Here is a 20,799-nt window from a genome sequence, read left to right as displayed (position 1 = left end):
TCTCAGGTGGGAAGAGTGCACCCAATAATTCTCTCTGCAGTCTTTACAACCCTGGATAGCATTGTTTTTTCCCTGGCCGTGCAGCTCCCAAACCACACGCACAGACCATAAGTTAGTACGCTCTCTACAGTGCAATGGTAGAATGCCATCAACAGGTCCTTTGAGAGATTGTTTTTCCGGAGGATTCTCAGAAAATATAACCTCTGCTGTGCTCTCTTCACCAGGTCTTTGCTGTTCTCTCCCCAGGTTAGGTCATCTCTCAACTCCATTCCCAGAAATCGAAACACTGAGACCTGTTCCACGCACTTCCCCTCAATAATAAGTGGCTGAATATTCAGTTTACATTTCCTAAAGTCCACAATGATCTCTTTTGTTTTCTTTAAGTTAAGCAGTAAGTTGTTTTTCCTGCACCACTCCCCCAACTGCTCAACTTCCTTCCTATAGGCTGTCTCCCCCTCTCCAGCCGTAATTAAACCAACCACCGTTGTATCATCTGCAAACTTAATGATCTTATTAGTGGGGTATTTGGGGGCACAGTCAGCTGTATAGAGCGTGTATAAAAGCGGGCTCAACGCGCACCCCTGAGGCGTCCCCGTATTCGTGATGAGATCCGCAGAGACGTGGGAACCCAACCTGACCCTTTGGGAACGGTTTGATAAAAAAGTCTAATATCCACCTGCACAAACATGGTGGAAGTCCCAGGTCTAATAATTTGGGCACCAATCTATGCAGAAGAATAGTATTAAATGCAGAACTAAAGTCTACAAATAACAGTCTCGCGTAGTTCCCTTGCTTCTCCAAATGAGTCAGGACAGCATGTAAAGCCATTGCCACAGCATCCTCTGTGGATCTCTTTGCCTTGTATGCAAACTGGTAAGGGTCAAGTCCCACTGGCAGACAAGATAAGATGCGCTTCCTCACCAGTTTTTCGAAACATTTCATTATAATGGGTGTCAGCGCCACAGGGCGAAAATCATTCAGACTGTCTATCTTTGATGTTTTTGGCAGGGGTATAATAGTAGCAGATTTCAGACAGGGTGGAACACTTTGAACACTTTGGTCCGAACAATCTCTTAGCACCCTGCCAGCCACCCCATCCGGGCCCATAGCCTTCCTCGTGTTTACCTCCTTTAATATTTGCCTCACTTCTCCCTCTTCCACCCTGGCAGCATTTCCTGTAGGTAGTGACGCCAATAGCTCTGGCATCCCTGTTGGAGTCACTGTTGGTGTCACCTCAAATCGGGCAAAGAAGGTATTCAGCTCTCCCACCAAGGAAGCCGTACTCTCTACCACTGATGAACCAGTCAGATGTTGGACTCCCTGCCACATTTGTCTAGTATCATGATTTCTCAGATGGTCCTCAATTTTTCCCCTGTACTCCGCTTTTGCTTTCCTGATACCCCTCTTCAAGTTCGCTCTTTCTATGCCATACAATACCCGGTCCCCAGTGTATACGAACATTAGACGGGCATTTAGCCTAAATGAATTGCAGATAGACAAAGACACAACCAACACAAAGGAATTTGTATTAAATATGTTAGAAAAGGAAATGGAAAACAAAGACAACACTGGATATTTCCTCAATACAAAAGAAGGCACAGTGAGGATAAAGAGGCAGCTGAAGTAATCAAAGCCTATTTGTTTTGGTCTTTACTAAAAATGAAAGCAGTTCTTGGTACTCTAGTTCAAGAGGGATGTTGAAAAGTTCTTAATGTTTCAGAGAGCTACAAATCATACAAGGAAAGTTAAGGAAACAGGCACGTTCAGCCGAGAAGAAAGAAAATTTGAGGAAAAAGAAAACAGGTTGACAGTTTCAAACGTTTTTAAAAGAATCTCAGAAGGAAGAGGGAGAATAATTATTTACCTCTCTACTAAGGAAAGGATGAGAAAACCAATGACTTCTAAGCAACAGAAGGGTATAGTAATAATGCATGTTAAATAATTTGGTATCAATTCGAAGTATGTGTCAAATTTTATTTATTTATTACCTTGTTTATTTAATCTACTTTTACTCTGTTATTCAGCCATGTCCCCCAAAGTGGCTTACATCAATCCATACAACCAACCAGCCAGTAATCAAGATTGATTACATAGCATTATATCCCTGGACAAACAACCATTTTCACTTGGCACTTAAATACACGCAAAGGAGGCACATGACAAATAGATGTGAAGAAGAGCCATAAATGGGAAGCCACCATCTTTCTGTTGATGGGGTTACCCCATCCCTCTGCTGAAGATGTTACAAGGGAGCAAGCAATTCTGTTTGGGGCACATTAAAGTAATCTAACAGGGATGTTGTCAGGGCATGGGAAACAGTGGCACAATATATTTCCAAGTAGGATTGCAGCCGACACATGTAACAGAAATTGATTAAAAGGCACTTTGAAAACTACATCCACTGAAAGGCTGGATCTAGATAATAGCACCCCCTACCTATGGTCTTGGTTCTGTTTGAGCAGTGCAACTCCATCTAGAACTGGCTAAATCCTAATTCCATGGTTTGTCAATATGCTGGTCTTGCATCGATTGAGATCCAGTTCTGCAGGGCCAGCCCAGGATATTTTGCTGCTTCAGACAAAACTGAAAATGGTCCCCCACTTTGATGCCATTGCCTCTTCTACACACATGTGCTGCCATTGCCTCCTCCACACCTGGCTGCCCCCTTCGCCACCTCCTTCTCAGCAGCAGCCAAGGGTGCGGAGGTCAAGGCGGAAAAGGGAGCAGCCAGGCACACAAGAGGCGGCCATGGTGGCAGGCATGCATGGAGGATATCAGATCTGCCACCTGAGTTGACTGCCTCACACTGCTTATTGATGGGCCAGCCCTGCAGGAACTCCAGAAAACCTGCTCAGAACATGCACATCCTCGCCTATAAACTTATTTTGAACTGGTTTGCTCACACTTTGGATGCAACACTAGGGGAAACCATGGCTTAGTGCAAATGAGCAGGTTCCTATAGCACAGACTGTGGCCCTGTTGCTGCTGCTGCGCTACCCAGGGCTAAGCCATGGTTTGACTTAGCATTAATGTTTGAACCTGGTGTGGCGATCACACAGGGTCCCCGGATGTTTCACCGTCTATTGATCCCTGTGCCACCACTTTATTTCTCGCTGCCCCCACCCAGGCCCTACCTGGTACAAATTAACAGTCAGGGTTAATTTGGAACAGAAACTTCTGTTTATTTATTGCAATTTAACAAGTGTGTGGTTTCATTAACGGTCTCAGTCAATTACAATCATGGGGTGCCTATCCAGACCTATAACTTCCGCTACCTGCTCTCACTCACTAAACCACCTCTCAGATATTTACTTGTCTTCCTAGCTTCTAACTGTTCCTGACTCAGCTTATTTCGCTACACTAACTCAACCTACCCCCAGACTCTATCCCAATTCACTCCCATGGCAACCAACCATCCAACTCCCAACGAACTCCCCTTCGCCCCTCCCAGAGTTGGTTTGATAGTCCCTCTGACTCCACCCCCCTGGGTTCTGATTGGGTAACTTGTTTAACTATTTCACCTCCAGCACTCTCATATGTTAACGTCACACCAGGACTCATGGTTTGCTTCACTCCACACAAAGGATGAGTCTGGGTGTAACATGAAGCCAAACCATAGCACAACACTGAGTAGCATGGCAGAGCCAAACCAGGGGAGGAGCACAATGGCTGCAATCATCACTCTGGAAACTCACACGCTTGTTTGTTCGCACAAAGCCACTGTTTGGCTTGCTATTATGTGTAAACTGGGTCACCACAATGCTTGGAGATGCAGGTACTCCAAAATCCTAGTTTGACACTTGTTGACAATTTCATTCGGGAATTGGGCCATCAGATAGGAACAAAACTTCCATTGCACAGTGGCTCTAATTTTCAATTAGGAAGAAGAATTACGTTATTCTTAACTATCTCCTAAAATCTTGACATTCCAGCTTGTTCTCTGTTAGTAACCAATACGTCTTAACCTATTGTTTCAGTGTAAAATTAATCCCATGGAGATAGGTCAAGACTAAGCTTATTTTACATTAGGTCTAACATTTCTGAATTTTCACTAGGAATAGCTATCTTCAGTGCAGTATTACTACTCTTAATACTTCCAAAAAACTAGCATGTACATAATTCTCTTTAATTGCTGGTGTCTGGAGGAAAGTAGAATGCAACTACCTTAACTGTAAAAGGGAAAGGGGAGCTTAAATCCTGTACAAATTACCAGTACGTAGAAGTAAGATTTTGCATTACAGTGGTACCTTGGTTTGCAACCGTTTTGGATTACAACCATTTTGGATTACAACCACGTCAAACCCAGAAGTGCGTGTCCCTTTTTTTTGGATTACAACACTTTTTTTGGATTACAATCTCCCCCCCCCCTTTTTGGCGGCCCCACTGCGTGCCTTGGGTTACAACCTGTTTTGGTTTACAACCGGACCTCCAGAACGGATTATGATTGTAAACTAAGGTGCCAGTGTACTATTTCTGAATGAGTTTGCTCAACCCTATTAAAGGGTAATTTGGAAAGAACATTTTAGTATTCAGTGAAGATGACTGTGAAAAACCCATTCCAGATACGCCATAATGCATTTGTAACCAATATTCCGTTTGCCATTACCTTGTGAACTGAACAGCAGTTGATCTTCTCTTTGTGGCCTATTGATGTGTAACACACACACATACACAAACATATATGTACTGGCTTCTCACCTCCACTACCACTGGTTAATCTCTCTGTGTTCTGAGAACTGTACAGTATAAAACTATGTTACAAATGAGGAAAGAGGAAGATTTACATATGTGATTTTAAAAGCAGAATTTATATGACAACCTACACATTTATATTATGTGTTATAGATAGAACATTCAGAATCCTTGTTGAGAAGCAAATTTCAGTTTAGTAAGCCCAATGGGTTTAGCAGTTTAAAATATATTTCAAAGAAAGTAGAAATCAGTCTGACCTGATGACATCAACCTCGGATCTCCTCTGTTTTTGTTCCCTCTCGGGTACTACATGCCAGGTGAAGACCAGTCTCCAGTCAAACCCACCAATCTGTGGCTCCCCAGGATTTCCCAAATATTCAAAAGTGTTCCAGTCAATCACATCGATCACAGGGCAGACAACAGCTGATGGCTCTTCTTTAATTCTAAGTAAGTTAATAAAGAAATAATATTTGCATGATGTTCACAGAAGCAAGAAATATCAAACAACATTACGGAAGCACACTAGAGTACGTATGTTTATAAGTTAAATGGTTTATTATTTTCCATTGTGCGGCAGGAAGCTTTTATAACTTTTTAAAATAAAAAATAAGTAAACATAAGCTAGCTCAATTTCCATGAAACCTCTTGAATCCATCCCCTTCCTGTACTTATTTTGCCTTCTGGTCCAACTTCTGTTTGATGGATGAATGTAAACAGGTTTGTAAAACAGTTGAGAACATACAGCCCACTGGTGGCATGAGGATTTATGGAAGGGAGTGAAGGAATACTAAGGATTTTTGTCTAAAAAGCAGGAGTGTTCGTCCTTTATCTTCCTCACCCCATCCTCTTTATTCTTTTGCCCAGCTGCTCTAAGAATTAACACCAAAGCACAACTAAGCATCTTCTGCCCCTACCTACTGCTTGCAGAGTTTCCACATAGCATCTCAAACAAAAGAGAACATTCACAAGAAGAGAAAAAGGCCCACCTGCCATTTGTCTTCTGACATCCATGGTTCACTCTGAAGTTCCAACATTAACCATCATTCCTAAACTACTGCAAGTATCTTGAAACCTACTGAAGGATCTTGCTCCACAACCCGAGAACCTGGCTTTAGTCTAAAGCAATGTGACTGCCTCGATGCAATGAAGTATATATTTGGGGAAGGAATGTAGCTGAAGTGGAAGGGCATACCTCAGAGGAAGCACACCTGCTTTGCTTGCAAAAAGGTCTCACATTCAATCCTCAGCCTCTCCAGGTAGGGCTGGGAATGTCCCTTGCCTGAAACTCTGAACAATTGCTGCCAGTCTCTGTAGACAATACAAAGCTAGATGGAGCAATAGTTGGACTCAGTGTAAGGCAGCTTCCTAAATAAGTCACATAAGCTTAATCAATTCAGCAGCAAGCTTGAATAATTAGGGAACTATCCATTAGTTTAGACCAGGCATCCGCAAACTCAGCCCTCTAGATGTTTTGGGACTACAATTCCCATCATCCCTGACCACTGGTCCTGCCAGCTAAGGATGATGGGAGTTGTAGTCCCAAAACATCTGGAGGGCTGAGTTTGGGGGTGCCTGGTTTAGACAAAGTATGTAGTAACTGCAGGTGAGGCTCAACCACTGACATTTAACAACTGTACTCTGTGATAGGGAAAATTAGCACAAGTGTTCTAATTAACAGCTAGAGACTTTTTAGAGTTTACTCACCACCAGGGAGCTGGAGAACAACCTCTTTTTGTCCCTTTCCTCCCCATTAACAACATCCCATGAGAAATGAGAAAACAATCCATGGTGGTTTTAGAGACAAAAATGGTTTCACTCTGTGCCAAATCAGCTGAACAGAACAAAGCTGCATCATAATGTTCATATATTTACTTTGCCAATGTAAAGTTGTTATATTAATAGTTAGGATTTTTCCTCTTTGTAGTTGAGGTAATATTTAGCAACTTAAACATACAAACAACAAGAAACGGGGGGAAGCTTATCTAACTGCTTCACAGTGTCTTTTTACAGTCTTTTGGTAATCTTCTTCAAAGAAAGTGATGGTAGCATAAGGAAAAAAGGCATGGCGAAACAGATACAAAGGCAAAGCTGAAGCACAACAGAACCACCACACACACACAGAGCACAAGCAAACTCGTTTTACTCACTCTCCAGTCCCAGGAGCTTCAAGAGTTCAGTGACCAGTCTTTCCTGACTGGGTCTGTCAGTGAGATGGCCACAATCCAGGCAGACAGGCAAAGTGAAGGCTGGTTGCCAGACAGCCAAAGAAGAGAAAGGAGATGAAGTCAGAGAAGACGAGGAAAGGAGAGCAAGAGAAACTTAATAGCAGGAGTGGGTTACTTACAGATATTAAAGCCAAGCGGTCAAAAGATGAAAACCTGCACCAACACATGATCTACAATGTGTTAGCACTCCCTTTACCCCAACCCTACTGGCCACCTGAGAGCAACAACCATTATGAGCCGTGGTGTGCACTGTGATGCCATAAGTTGGGGAGAGAGTTGGTACAATTATTTCAATTTATACAATGTCAATGCACCCAGCGATGTCCCTGTTCCCCATTTCGAATTTTTAATTGCCCCTTGAGTCATATCAGGTCATTTGCAACAGAAAACGGCATGTCCTGAACTCCTGCAGTCAATTCGTTTATAAACAAGGTTTGCAATGGTGGAAGAGCAGCAGCTTGAGGACAGGATAGTAAAAGCTATGACTGGGCCAAAATATAGTTAATAGTATAATAGTAATATAGTATACTATAATAATAGTAATAATAGTATAGTTAATATTATGCAGAAATACCCTACGGCAGCAGTTTGAACCGCTGCTGGTTAGTTATGGAGGCTGCTGCAGCTGAGACTACATGAGGCACTAGTTCATAACAATATTTTTAAGTGAAAATAAGAGATCAGGAAACAAGTGAATCATTGCTAAGACTACATAGAGTGTATATACAATAAACAGAATACCCTAAAATATGAGGGAAAATATTCATTTTCAGACTAAAGCTTGCCCCACACTGCCATCTGGTGGATTAAATTGATAAGCATGCCTTTGGTTACTTCAAAAGAACTGAATAACTGGCAATATAGGCCTCTATAACCTAATAGTTGAAATTATTAAATAAAGTCAAAGCATTAGTTTCCCCTGCAAAATGTTTCCCGTTAAATATTAATTACATTCCAAGCATTATTACATGTTGTTTTTCACATGTTTTTGGTGTTTAGGCAAGTGCTCTGCCTAAAATTCCACTTCCCTGAATTATTTTTAGAGGTCTCATTTTTTATTCTTTCATTCACAATGCAGAACCACAACCTCTGACAGTGGGGTTTGTGCTCATTTGTGGGTTTCCTTGCATTTTGGTGTTAAGAATAGTCTTAGTCTCATACCACAAGTATGCTTTTAATGTATGTGGGAGAGGGGTTGCCAGTAAGTTATTATGGCTTAATGCTTGATGGTATTCAGTGCTTGTATAATGCATTTAAAAAGGTAAAGGGACCCCTGACCATTAGGTCCAGTCGTGGCCAACTCTGGGGTTGTGGCGCTCATCTCGCTTTATTGGCCAGCATGACTAAGCCGCTTCCGGCGAACCAGAGCAGCGCACAGAAATGCCGTTTACCTTCCCACCAGAGCGGTACCTATTTATCTACTTGCACTTTTGACATGCTTTTGAACTGCTAGGTTGGCAGGAGCAGGGACCAAGCAATGGGAGCTCCCCCCGTCGTGGGGATTCGAACCGCTGACCTTCTGATCGGCAAGTCCTACGCCCTGTGGTTTAACCCACAGCGCCACCCGCGTCCCCACAGCGCCATCCGCATAATGCATTTATGACACCGCAAAATACATAAGGGGCCAGTTTGCATGTATCACTAAGCAAAACTGTGACTAAGAGAGCATGCGTCTGCTCTGCTCCTCCTCTGGTCTTGCTGCTGCTGCACTACCCAGAACTAAGCATTGTTTGGCTTAGTGTTACATCAAAACCTGGACTCATGGTTTGTCTTGCTCCAGACAAACTGCAAGTTGTAGCCAAAGGTCATTTAATGCTTGCTACTCCTGGTCTGGCTGCGAAAGACACCACATAGCAGCAGGGTGGAAAATGAGTGAACTGTGCAGAAGGGACCTGGAAAAGAGTTAAGAGCCTCGGACAGAAGATCACCAGGTTGATGGGCTATATGGAATTGACGGAAATGACTGGCAGAACCCGGGACCAGGGAGAAGAGACGGTGGAAGAATATTGGAAAAAGTTTAAAATCTATATATGGAAATAATGTAAAATTAATGAGTGTTAGAAAAATGTTGGAAGGGAATTATACGGCTTTAGTAGAAATATTTTAAGGAATTAAGTATAAATAAGTATTATAGTATTAATGGAAAATAAGGTTAAAATATGTTAAGATAATTACATGACAGAAAATAGAGAAAGATGGAAAGGATTTGCTGAAACAATTAATAGAAATGGAACACAAAAAGGGAGGTGAGAGGAGGTCGATGAAACAAGGGAATGAAAGAGAGGATATTGAGATGGTATGATGTGTGTTTTTTGAATTGTTTTTGCTTTTGTTTTGTTTAATGTGTTAATGTTAATGTTGTGTTCTGTATTGTTTATATATTGTATTGTATTGTTTTCTCTTTTGCTTTTCTTTTTTCTTTTCTTTTCTTCTTTTTGTAAGGTTTAAAAGCAATAAATATTTTTTTTAAAAAAAGGAAAATGAGTGAACTGGCCGTGATTTTTTGCTGTGAGCACTTGCATGTTTGCTTTTTCATGCTTCACCACGTTTTGGCTTACTGTTATGTGCAAACTGGGCCACGTGTATTTTGTGTTGGTTGTCAGAAACACATTACACAGCACAGTGTACCATCAAGCATTTTCTTCCCTTGCCATTCTCATTCCTTTATACTGCTAGAAAAATCCCAAAACATCTCCATCTTACAAGAAGCTGAAAATAACTCATCATCATCATCAGTCAGTCTCGGTGGCATCATCTCAATATAAGCAAAATGTATTTTGAAAAAAGGAGGGCATACCAATAAACAACCTTTTTATCTACAAATGTAAACACTATCAATTTAAAGCCAGCCCTGACTTACTCCCACTACAAAAACTGAGATTATTGAGGAGGCCAGAGACCATCTTGGCTGACTCTTGCTGTAGACCCAGCTCATGCACAATCCTGCTTGGAGGACTGGCAGCAACAGCAGCAGGTATGTTCTATGTTTAAGATAATATTTTATTCTTTTGCTAATTATGCTGTTTTAAATGTATATATTTGTCTTTCTTTAGTAATGTTTTCTTTTGAAGTCTTTAAGGTAATATTTTAGTTTTCTGTTAATTATGTTGCTTTGAAATTATACTTTATAGTCGACTTTATTCTATAATAGTTTATTCTGAATTGTTTTATTTGATGTTTTAACAGAGGTTGTAAACCACTTTGAGATTTTTTTCTTAAAAATATAAAGTGGTGTAGAAATGAAAGGAAAAATAATAATAATGAATCTAAGGGATTTAGGGCTTATATTTTTTAAACAGATGTCCTTCCTTGATCCATGGCAATTTCTTCTGAACTGTGGGGGATTTTCAAAAGCAGCAATCTATGGTTGAAATATATATTAATCCCATTGGGGATGCATAAAGCAGCTACATGAATCTCAGTAAAGTACTGGAGGTTTACACATTATTTACGTTGGTTCTAATCAACACATATTTGTTGAAATTAGAATGTCTTAAATCATTTTTAAAGTACTATTTGGATTCATCTAAAATAGCAGGTAGAAGAACAGAAAATATAGAATGTGAGGCAAATACTCTGGCTCTGGTTGCCACTGCTGAGAAACAAAATGAAAATCAAATGCCACTCACTTTTTTAATGCATACAGAAAGTATTTGACTGAACATTACCTTTCTAATAATGGTTCAAGCCATTCTTCATGGCACTCACAGTGGCAATCAAGAAAGGTCAGAACATCCCCTTTTGCTATAGATGCTCCTAGCAGTCTTGCTCGAACCAATCCTTCTCTCTTGTTTGCCCGAATAAGCCGTACCTTGCGCAAGTTAGCCACATAGTTTTCCAAAGCCTCCTTTAAGTGCTCTGTAACAAAGAGATGAATGAACTGCTGTCGTACAAAGCAACAGCTAGCAAAACGGCTTTTCATCAAAACATATCCAGCAATTCAGTGTTGAAATCCATTTTCGGTTCACCAAAAAGTGAGCTATGATGAAGGTGTGTTCCAGATTTGTGATGCCACAACCAAAAATACCTACCTTGCATGTTCATTTGCCCCACCTCTGAAAGCAGAGCAGTGCAGCGCCGAAGATGCTGACCTGAACATATTCCAACTTAATGTCAATCAGGGTTTCTGAACGGCCTGTACTCACTAAAGACGGCCTGTACTCATTAAAACCTGCCTGGTTTTGAGATCATCATTGGAAGTTTGGCTCTGGGTGTTCCCACTTTGTAAGACTATGTGGGTGGTCATCCAAGATTGGGTTTTCTTGATGCAAGTACCTTAGTTAATCAACCCACTCTGCTTATCTGCTCATCTGGCATTAAATTTGAGGACTTTGAAGTCCTCTTTTCACTGAGACGGCCCACCCATGAGGCAATGTGAGGCAACAGAAGATGCACTGTGGGTTAAACCACAGAGCCTAGGACTTGCCGATCAGAAGGTCAGCGGTTCGAATCCCCGCAACGGGGTGAGCTCCTGTTGCTCGGTCCCTGCTCCTGCCAACCTAGCAGTTCAAAAGCATGTCAATGTGCAAGTAGATAAATAGGTACCACTCCAACGGGAAGGTAAACGGCGTTTCCGTGCGCTGCTCTGGTTCGCCAGAAGCAGCTTAGTCATGCTGGCCACATGACCCGGAAGCTGTACGCCGGCTCCCTCAGCCAATAAAGCGAGATGAGCGCCGCAACCCCAGAGTCGGTCACGACTGGACCTTTACCTTACTGCTGCTAAAGTGGAAGTGATGGCTGCAGTGTGCTCCATAGAGACTGCATCTGCCACCCCCTTTGCACCTCCACCAATGCCACATCTACAGCCAGCTCTTGATGGAAATGAGGCGCTGTCGGTCTCCTCCCAACCTTGTTCTCAATGTAGATCTTTATTCCCCCCTTGTTCCCTATGTAGATCTTCCTTCCTCCCCTTGTTCCCAATTTAGATCTTCATTCACCCCTTCTTCCCTGGCTGGGGGAGGTGGCGCCATTTTGTAGTTCGCCTCAGGTGTCAAAATGTCTTGGGCAGGCCCTGCCTTTCCATGGTACTTTATAGGTTGAAAGCTCTGTATTGGTCTTAAAAGGTTCTTCAATATTCTATTACCTTTGAAGACTGCTATTACATTTACTATTTTATTGTTTCAATTATTTTATTGTTATGGATTTAAAATACATTGTAATCCTCAATGGGGGATTAAAATGGAAAGTCAAGATAAAATAGTTTACTACATATACAAACCAGTTTAGTTGTTTTTCAGATATGGTCCTCAAAACGGTTCTGAACTACTGTGTGCCTCCCTTTCAGTGTCTCTGTTATCACCCATATGCTTACATCTCTCTTTGTGATCTCCTCATACAGGACATGGAAGATAATACTACGTTATTAATCTTTTTAAGATGAGGAATGACTGCATCTGTGTAAACTACCTAGGGACTTTAAATTCTCTTTATTGAGGTTTTCTCCCCTTCTCCTTTAATTTGTCTATTTTATAAATAAAGTTTGTATTTTGGTGAAGCACTGATAAGGGTGAAGGAAGGGTAAAAATATTTTTAAATACAGTATAATAAATCAGTCTCTGAGAAAGGTACTATTCAAACTACATATTAGGGATGGCATTCAACTAAGTTTTACTCAGAGTAGATCCAGTGAAATTAATAAACATAACTAATTTATGCCAATTAATTTCAGTGAGTCTACTTTAAGTAAACCTTAGTTGAATATCACCCTAAGAGTTAGATTATACATATATTTTGAGAATATTACTATTCTGCGAGTGGAATAAATATCAGACTAACAAAAGACTCAGGTGTGCACAATCACTATTACCCTGTTTTGGTCATAGAAGAGTACAATCCAAATATTCTAGGCTAAAAATAAAATTAGAAAACATTAACTGATTAGGTTTCCACGCATCAAAATACATATCGAACAGAGTTGTAAGGAGTGATGTTTTTTCTTCAAATGAAATGTGGGCTAAAATCTATACAGCAGAAATATCCCATTCTGCAGAGACCCCTATTCAAAATCTGACATCCCTTTTGCTTTGTTCCACTATTAGATTTATTAAATAGTATGCAGAAGAGCCAAGCAAATGTCTTAAAATTCAGTGTTACCATTCCCATTTTATTCGGTACGATCATTTTAGTTATTCTAGTTATAATTTTACATCTACAAGTCTTAGTTTTATATAACAGGAGAGAGACTCCCATCAGCTGTAAATTTTACAGTAGCGTTTTGTGCATTGATTCATTAATCTCATTCATCCTTATTACTGCAAAATTGAGATCGCTGGGTCTTTGGTTACTTGATTTCAGCAGACAGGATAGACTTTGCCTGATATCACATAACTATCCAGTAGCCATCTGGATGGGGTACCTGGATGTATTTATTTGATACACAGTGGTACCTCGGGTTACATACGCTTCAGGTTACATACGCTTCAGGTTACATACTCCACTAACCCAGAAATAGTGCTTCAGGTTAAGAACTGTGCTTCAGGATGAGAACAGAAATCGTGCTCCGGCGGCACGGCGGCAGCAGGAGGCCCCATTAGCTAAAGTGGTCTTCAGGTTAAGAACAGTTTCAGGTTAAGAACGGACCTCCGGAATGAATTAAGTACTTAACCTGAGGTACCACTGCACTTGCATACCAAGGAGCTCAGAGCAGCATTTTAGCCTCAAACCCACTCTGTTGAGTAAGCTGGGATGAAAGGTAAATAATTTAGCCAAGCATCACACAAGCCATTTGTAAAATGAGTACAGCTGCCGCTTGAGCCAGCATGACTGAACTGCAGCTTGCCTACCTATGTGCATCAGGCCCTGCCTGCTAGGTTCTCCTCAGCCTAGCTTTTTATTCTTGGGGATCCCAACCTGTGCAATATTCCATCGCTTGGTAAACTATTCCCAAAAATTATTAGTCAAGTCTCCACATCCCGTGATGGCTCACATGTCCAAGATTTTAAGAGAGGTGGGAAATAAGCAACATTGTGGTATACCGACGAGATAATCACACTACAATTACCGAGAAGTAATTTTCAGGAGTACAGTGGTACCTCGGATTAAGTACTTAATTCGTTTCGGAGGTCCGTACTTAACCTGAAACTGTTCTTAACCTGAAGCACCACTAGCTAATGGGGCCTCCTGCTGCCTCTGCACCACCGGAGCATGATTTCTGTTCTCATCCTGAAGCAAAGTTCTTAACCTGAAGCACTATTTCTGGGTTAGCAGAGTCTGTAACCTGAAGCGTATGTAACCTGAAGCGTATGTAACCTGAAGTACCACTGTATAGAGCAAACATTACAATACAGGCCACTGTCAACGCATCTCTATGCAAGCCAGTTTCAGTCTATGTTGTTCCTTGGAAATACTTCCTGCTAAGTTGCACTCTTACACCAATTATATCCTAAAAGGGCTACGCTTGCCTCCAAGTGTAGTAGCTACTAAATGCCCTATTCCTTTCACAGAAAATCCTGTGCCAGCAGGGGGCTTTGTGGAGACACGGCTTACCTTTATCACTGTAATCGTCTACAAGGATGACTTCTTCCAGAAGGATGTCAGGAGAAGTCTCAAGAACACTATGAACTGTTCTGAGAAGCGTTGACCAAGCCTCATTATAAAAAGCTATTATAACAGAAGTCTTTGGAAGGTTATAATAATCATACTTCTTTTCTCTGCATCTGTAAGAAAAGCATACATTTTAATTGAAAAATCAGATACATAATTAAGCAATACTCTGCCCAACAATTTATGCAGAAGTGAGGTGAATACGTATCATAATTGTGTAGAGTAGGACCTGCAGCAAGGAAGTAATTTCTCCTAGATTTTCATCTTGCACTTTCAAAAAGCGTATCATCTCCATTAGGAAAAACATCCAGTTTGTGATACGCTCCATACTACATTAAATATATTAAGGAATTCAATGCTACTTCCAAGCACACATCAGAATGTATATCCAAGTGTCAATACCACCTATTCATGATGTATTATTTGCAAATGCCATCCCACTCCCAATTCTGCTGCTACTAATTGCATGTAAATATATTTTCTAAAACAACAATTTGAGTTGGATCAGTGAGAGCTTATTTTTAATATCTGCAGAGTTTAACCATATAGGTTTATTATTATTAAATGTTAAGCATATTTTCACAGAATGCAGTAACTGTTCAGATTCACACGTGTTTTTCATTTGAGCTTCATTCTCCTTTATTCAAGCAGTTCAAATATCAGCTTTGAAAATCTGTGATATTCAATTAACTATACCAATGAATAGATTAAAACCTTACAACAAATCACTGAGGCAATTGTCACCCACTCTTCTATCTCCTTTGTTTACCAAACTGGGAGAATGCCAGGCACAGGGACTTACCTACAGAGCCAAAGGCAATTAAAGTAGAAGTCATTATGTTGTCAGCATGTCAAGAGCTTGACCTGAAGTATCCAACATGGTGACCTCCAGGTATTGTTGGACTCCAACTTCCATCAAACCCAGACAGCATGCCAATAGTAAGGAATGATAGGTGCTGTAGTCCAGCAACATCAGGAGGCCATCCAGTTGGCTACCGAGATCTACTGTCTGTCTTCATTCTGCTATGAAGAAACTACCTGATTGAGGTTCTGTAGGACATTAGACATGAATGCTTCAGAAGACTTCCCTTCCTTGCCCCACCAAGGTTAATCACAGCCAGCTCATATAAAATCCACTTGCTCAATTTTCTGGTTACTAGGAAATATATTTCATCAGATCATTCACTAATACCTCTCTCCTACCCAAAGGTGTCCCCATTTTGCTCACTAATGCTCCTGCTGCTCCCTTCAAGAGCCAAATCAAATTATTGTCTTTGCGGTGCAAATTTCATCATGCTGATAACTTTCACGTGCTGCAGTAGTCTTGAGAAAGTTCCCTAACACAGTGAAACTGCATGATACTCAACCAATTTCTGAGAAGTTATTAGTAGCTAATAGGTGTATAACCAGAAACTGAGTAATGGTATAAAAGAATATGGAAAAATTGGATTTTCAATACGTAAAAACCTAATGCTATAATATATTAAGATTAAAGATCAGGATTAAAAAGGAAGGAAAGGAATTGCTGGACTAAATAAATTGAACTGGAATACAAAAAAGGGGGGTATGAGGAGGTCCGGGAAACAAGTAAATGAAAGAGAAGTGATGAAAAGATGGAATTGTTTTTAATTGTTTTTTTTTTCCTTTTTGTATTTTGTATTTTTCTCTTTTCTATTTTTCTCTTTTTTATTTATGTATCCTTCTTTTGAAACTTTAATAAATATCATTTAAAAAAAGAAAAAGAAACTGAGCTTCACCTGTGTAGTGGAAATATATACACCATTCAGTTACGCTACAATCACAGACATTGCAACATCAGCAATTTACAATCTCTCTAGTCCAGGAAGTAAAGTGTAGTATTTTTCTTCTTCTTCTTATGAGCAATCTTGTTAGAATCTTTTGTACATAAAAGACTTCGGTTTCCTCTAACAAGCAGAAATGAACATGATAAGGCAGCTATTGGCAATGTCCATGTGTACTGTACAGGGCACTTTATTGTACAGGTTGTGGTGGCAAGAATGAAAGGGTTATGAACAGCTAGCATGGAACTACATCCGGCTTAAGTCAGTTGAGGGTGCCTCGCTTGGAAAATTTCCAGGAAGAAAATATTGTCAAAGGCTACCACTGTGCCTGATTGAGAACAGGCAGCAATAAAAAGAAAGCAACCATCTGTGTGATCTTAAGCATGGGACTGCAGCCTCAGTGATAAGCTTGGTTAACTATACATATAGGACTGGGTTCAAAGAAAGTGCTCAGCTGAGGAATGATCATGGCCGAAATATCTTAACATGACATCAAAAATGGTGGAATATAGCTGTGTGAACTCACATCTTTTTGGATAATTATTGGGGAGGCAGCAGGATGATGGTGAGAGATGGGACTCCCTGAGAAAATATGGGAAACGGGTTAGGCAGCAGCAGAACTGGAAGCAGCAATGATTTTGAGAGGCTACAAACATTCTCACCAACTTACAAACATCTTCATTTGGGACACAATTTTCAAGTGGAGATGCTCTCAAAGAGGTGACCCTATACTTTAAAGCTAACTTGGCACAGGTCCCATTCACTGCTTCTGGCGTGGAGTTTGCTGGTTGCATTAACTTCCAGCCACAGGTACCACATACCATGACATTTGTACATAAGTAGGCATTATATACTGAATTATCCAATTAATATATAAATATTTAATTAATTAATATAATTAAGGATTGGGTTTTCATATGCATTCTAGCTTATGGCTACCAGATTTTTTTCAATGAATCTGGGGAGACTTTTTGTTTTGTTTTGTTGAAGCTGAGTAGCAACAGGGAGTCAGTAGTGGGGATGGTGAGGCAAAAGACCCTGGGCTCAAGCACACATGCATATTGTATAAAGGTGCAAAGCCCTTCTTTTGCACCCTATGAAACATAAAAAACGGGGCAAAGGAGCGCCGCGCGCCCGTGACTCCCAAGCCTCCCCCAATCTCCTCCCTCTTCCTCCTTTGTTTTGACTGATCGGGGGAGGCTCGGGATTCACGGGCGGGCAGCCATTGCCCAGTTTTTTAAAAACTGTGCATTTATATTTCACAGGGTGCGAAAGAAGGGCTTTGCACCTTGCCTGGCAGAGAAACCAAGCGCCTTGCACCCCTCCTGGGCAACGACCACCTGCCCGCGACTCCTGAGCCTCCCTTGATCTGTCAAAACAAAGGGGGAAGGGGGCAGGAGATCTGTACCGCCAGACGTCCCCGTTCTCCTTTGGCAGTGGCGGTAGCAGCGAGCAGCTCCTGAAGCCAGCCAGAGCCAACTGCGCTACCAAGCTGACTCCGGGCTGCTGAGGCTGCCGCTACCACGTTTCCCGGGGACAGATTTGCAAATCTGGGGACATTCCGGGGATGGAATTTGTCCGGGGACAGATCTGAAAATCCGGGGAAGTCTGGTAACCCTATTCTAGCTATTTATGCCACAAGTAGAAGAAGAAGAAGAAGAGTTTGGATTGGATATCCCACCTTTCACTCCCTTTAAGGAGTCTCAAAGCGGCTAACATTCTCCTTTCCCTTCCTCCCCCACAACAAACACTCTGTGAGGTGAGTGGGGCTGAGAGACTTCAGAGAAGTGTGACTAGCCCAAGGTCACCCAGCAGCTGCATGTGGAGGAGCGGAGACTCAAACCCGGTTCCCCAGATTACGAGACTACCGCTCTTAACCACTACACCACACTGGCTCTCAGTGACTTGTTTTTTTATGTATGAAAACACAAGCTCTGAAAGTATGGGACAAACACTTCCAGGGCACCTAGGATGAGGCAGTGCACTGTTCCAGGAAGTGAACAGGTGAATGTAGATGGATTAAATACCCACAGACAGAAGTCTTTCAACGAACCAACCTTGTATCTGATGGGTGACAGCTCCCCCACTGCACCATGATCTCATTCTGACTTGAACAGGCACTGAAAGAAAGGCCACGGGTTCCCCCCCCCCTCCAAATTTTGTGTCTCTGTTTTCAGAGCAATCATAGTTGCCTGCTCTGTTCCTCTTCTGACATAGTATTTACAGTAACACGCCAATATTTGCACACAACTGTATGGAAAGATTGCCATATGTTCACCTGTAAGGCGGGGGACAAGTTGCAGTAGGCAGGCCACGTTTAAGGAGGGGAGATTTTAAAATGTTGGAGAAAAACACAGGCATGATACCCTGTTACGACTGGAGAGTATAGCTGGGCCCCTATGAATCTGCTACCGAAAGCAAACCTTCTCTCCTAGGCACTCATGTACACTATACAATCTTGTTTTGCCAACACTTCCCCAGACAGGCAGTAGCTCATATCCACTCTGAATGGGTTTTACTCAGCGCTTCTTCCTTTTTTAATAGAAAAAAAATGTGAAGTTGTTACAGTAAGTTCCACAATTTTAACATTATGGGTAAAATGGGGGATTGGGGGGAGGATTTATAACTTACTTTAAAAATCATTGCAAACTGTTAAAATCGTTAGTTGGATTGTAATAACACTTGTAGTCTAATGGTGAAATTTGGATACAGTGGAGATGAAAAAGATTTGGATTATTATAAAAGATGCAGGAGCAAATGATTAACAAGAGGACCCAAAAAGGGGAGGAGAGGGAAGTCCAGGAGATCCTTTGGGGTCTTGTTTTTATGGTGCATGTTGGAAATCTGTTTGTTAAATTTTAATATGAAAACCAAATGAATAAATATTTTAATGCTGGTACTGAATACCCCCAGGAAAAAAGAGCACTGGTTTAAATTTTGTCGGGAGCTCACCTCCCATACACACAAACACCCCTGTGCTCTAAGTAAGGTGGCCATTTCAGGTACCTGAGGAAGCAGACTCTCCAGTGCAATCACGGAATTGTAAAGTTGGGTGGGGCCCCTGAGGGTCATCTAGCCCAACCCCGGGCAATGCAGAAATCTCAGCTAGATCATATATTGTCAGACGGCCGTCCAGGCTTTCTTCTGCCCCCCCCCCCCCCGCCTCGACTCCCCTGTTTCCTTCGGGCAGCGCCCGTCCCTTTGCCGCCCTCCCTCCGCCTCACTCACTGGAGGTGGCGGCGCTCCGGCAGGCGGCGGTGCAGCGAGATGCGGTCGCTGAGGTAGATGTTGATCTGGTGTCTCCGGATGCTCTCCTCCTGGAGCCGCTGCTCGGCGGCGCTCAGCTCCAGGCGCACGGGCCGGCCCAGCTCGCCCAGCTCCGCTTCCCTGCCCAGCGGAGGCTTGTCGTACACGGGCCTGCGCAGGAGCCGCCGGGCGAGCTCGGCAGGCTGCTGCGAGGGCAGCGCCACTCCGCCGGCCTCGCCCAGCTCCGAGTCCGGCAGGCCGCGTTGCCACAGCAACAGCCAGCCCAGCGCCCCCGTCGCCGCCACCAGCAGGGCCGCCGCCGCCAAAGCCAGAGGCCCTCCCGCTCGGGACACCCGCGACCGCCGGACCCGCCGCATCTCTGCCGCGCCGCCGCCCCAAGCCGGCGCTGGCCTCGCTTGAGGAGCGCGGGGCGGGACCCGAGGAGGAAGGGCCGCCCCGCCGCCGCCGCCGCCGGGCCCGGAGCGAGGAAGCGGCCTTCTTTGCAGGATGAGGCGGCGCTGAGGGAAGGAGCAGCCGAGGTGCCTCAGAGGCCGCGCGGCTCCTGGCCTCGGAAGTTTGACAGCTCGCCCCAGAAAAACCAAACACAAAACACGCAACAAAACAAGAAAAACGAACCAGACTTCTTCGCCTGTTTGTTTATTTAATTTTTATACGGCCCTTCATCTCAGGGCAGTCTCCGACAGAACTAATAAGAATACATGAGACATAATAAAAACGCAACCAAAAACTCCGCACCCCACCCCTCCCACAAACACATTTAAAAAGCCAGATTGTCAGTAGGCCTGGTTGAAGAGAAAGGTTTTTTCGCCAGGTGACTAAAGGCTTGCAATAAAGGCCTCAGGCTAGATTCCCCAGGGAAAGCATTGGACAAGTAGGGAGCCACTGCAGAAAAGCTCCTGCTGCCCTTTGCACCTCTGTCAAAGATGAGGCAAAGTGAGGGCTGTGGAATGATAATTGTTGGGGGTAGTGGGGGATGCATGTGAATAGTTTTCAGCACAACCCGGAAAAGAGAGGCGAAACCCCACTATTTTCAACAGGGCCTGTTTCCTGACCAAGTGTGTTTGCAATCCTATGTGCCCCTTGTTAAGTTGTGGGTGAACATATCAGACGACACAGCAATTCTTCAAGCAGCGAACTGAACTGAAGGGTTCAGCCAGCCTGCTTATATAGAGCTCCACTACAACGCAACAGTAACCTTTTTCTGTAACTATCCAATCACTGAACGTCACTTTCAATCCCTTATTTGCATATGTGGACCTGAGTGAAAACTA

General features: G+C 42.6%; 1 protein-coding gene across 1 annotated transcript in view; it reads right to left on the bottom strand.

Moving 5' to 3' along the window:
- Positions 1–19,899, bottom strand: part of GALNT12 (polypeptide N-acetylgalactosaminyltransferase 12) — a 38,229-nt gene extending 18,330 nt beyond the window's left edge. The window contains exons 1-4 of the mRNA XM_081014849.1: positions 19,490–19,899; positions 14,403–14,572; positions 10,586–10,775; positions 4,950–5,135 (exon numbers count right to left, since the gene is read on the bottom strand). Coding sequence (XP_080870975.1) covers positions 4,950–5,135; positions 10,586–10,775; positions 14,403–14,572; positions 19,490–19,884 — 941 coding nt within the window. The 5' untranslated portion in view covers positions 19,885–19,899. The remainder of the gene's footprint in view (positions 1–4,949; positions 5,136–10,585; positions 10,776–14,402; positions 14,573–19,489) is intronic.
- Positions 19,900–20,799: the final 900 nt, after the last annotated feature.

This window comes from Podarcis pityusensis (genome assembly GCF_964106645.2).
Source record: "Podarcis pityusensis genome assembly, chromosome: 7".
Classification (NCBI taxonomy): Eukaryota; Metazoa; Chordata; class Lepidosauria; order Squamata; family Lacertidae; genus Podarcis; species Podarcis pityusensis.
Note: the sequence above shows the minus strand (reverse complement) of the source record. Positions and strands in the feature narration are given on the sequence as shown.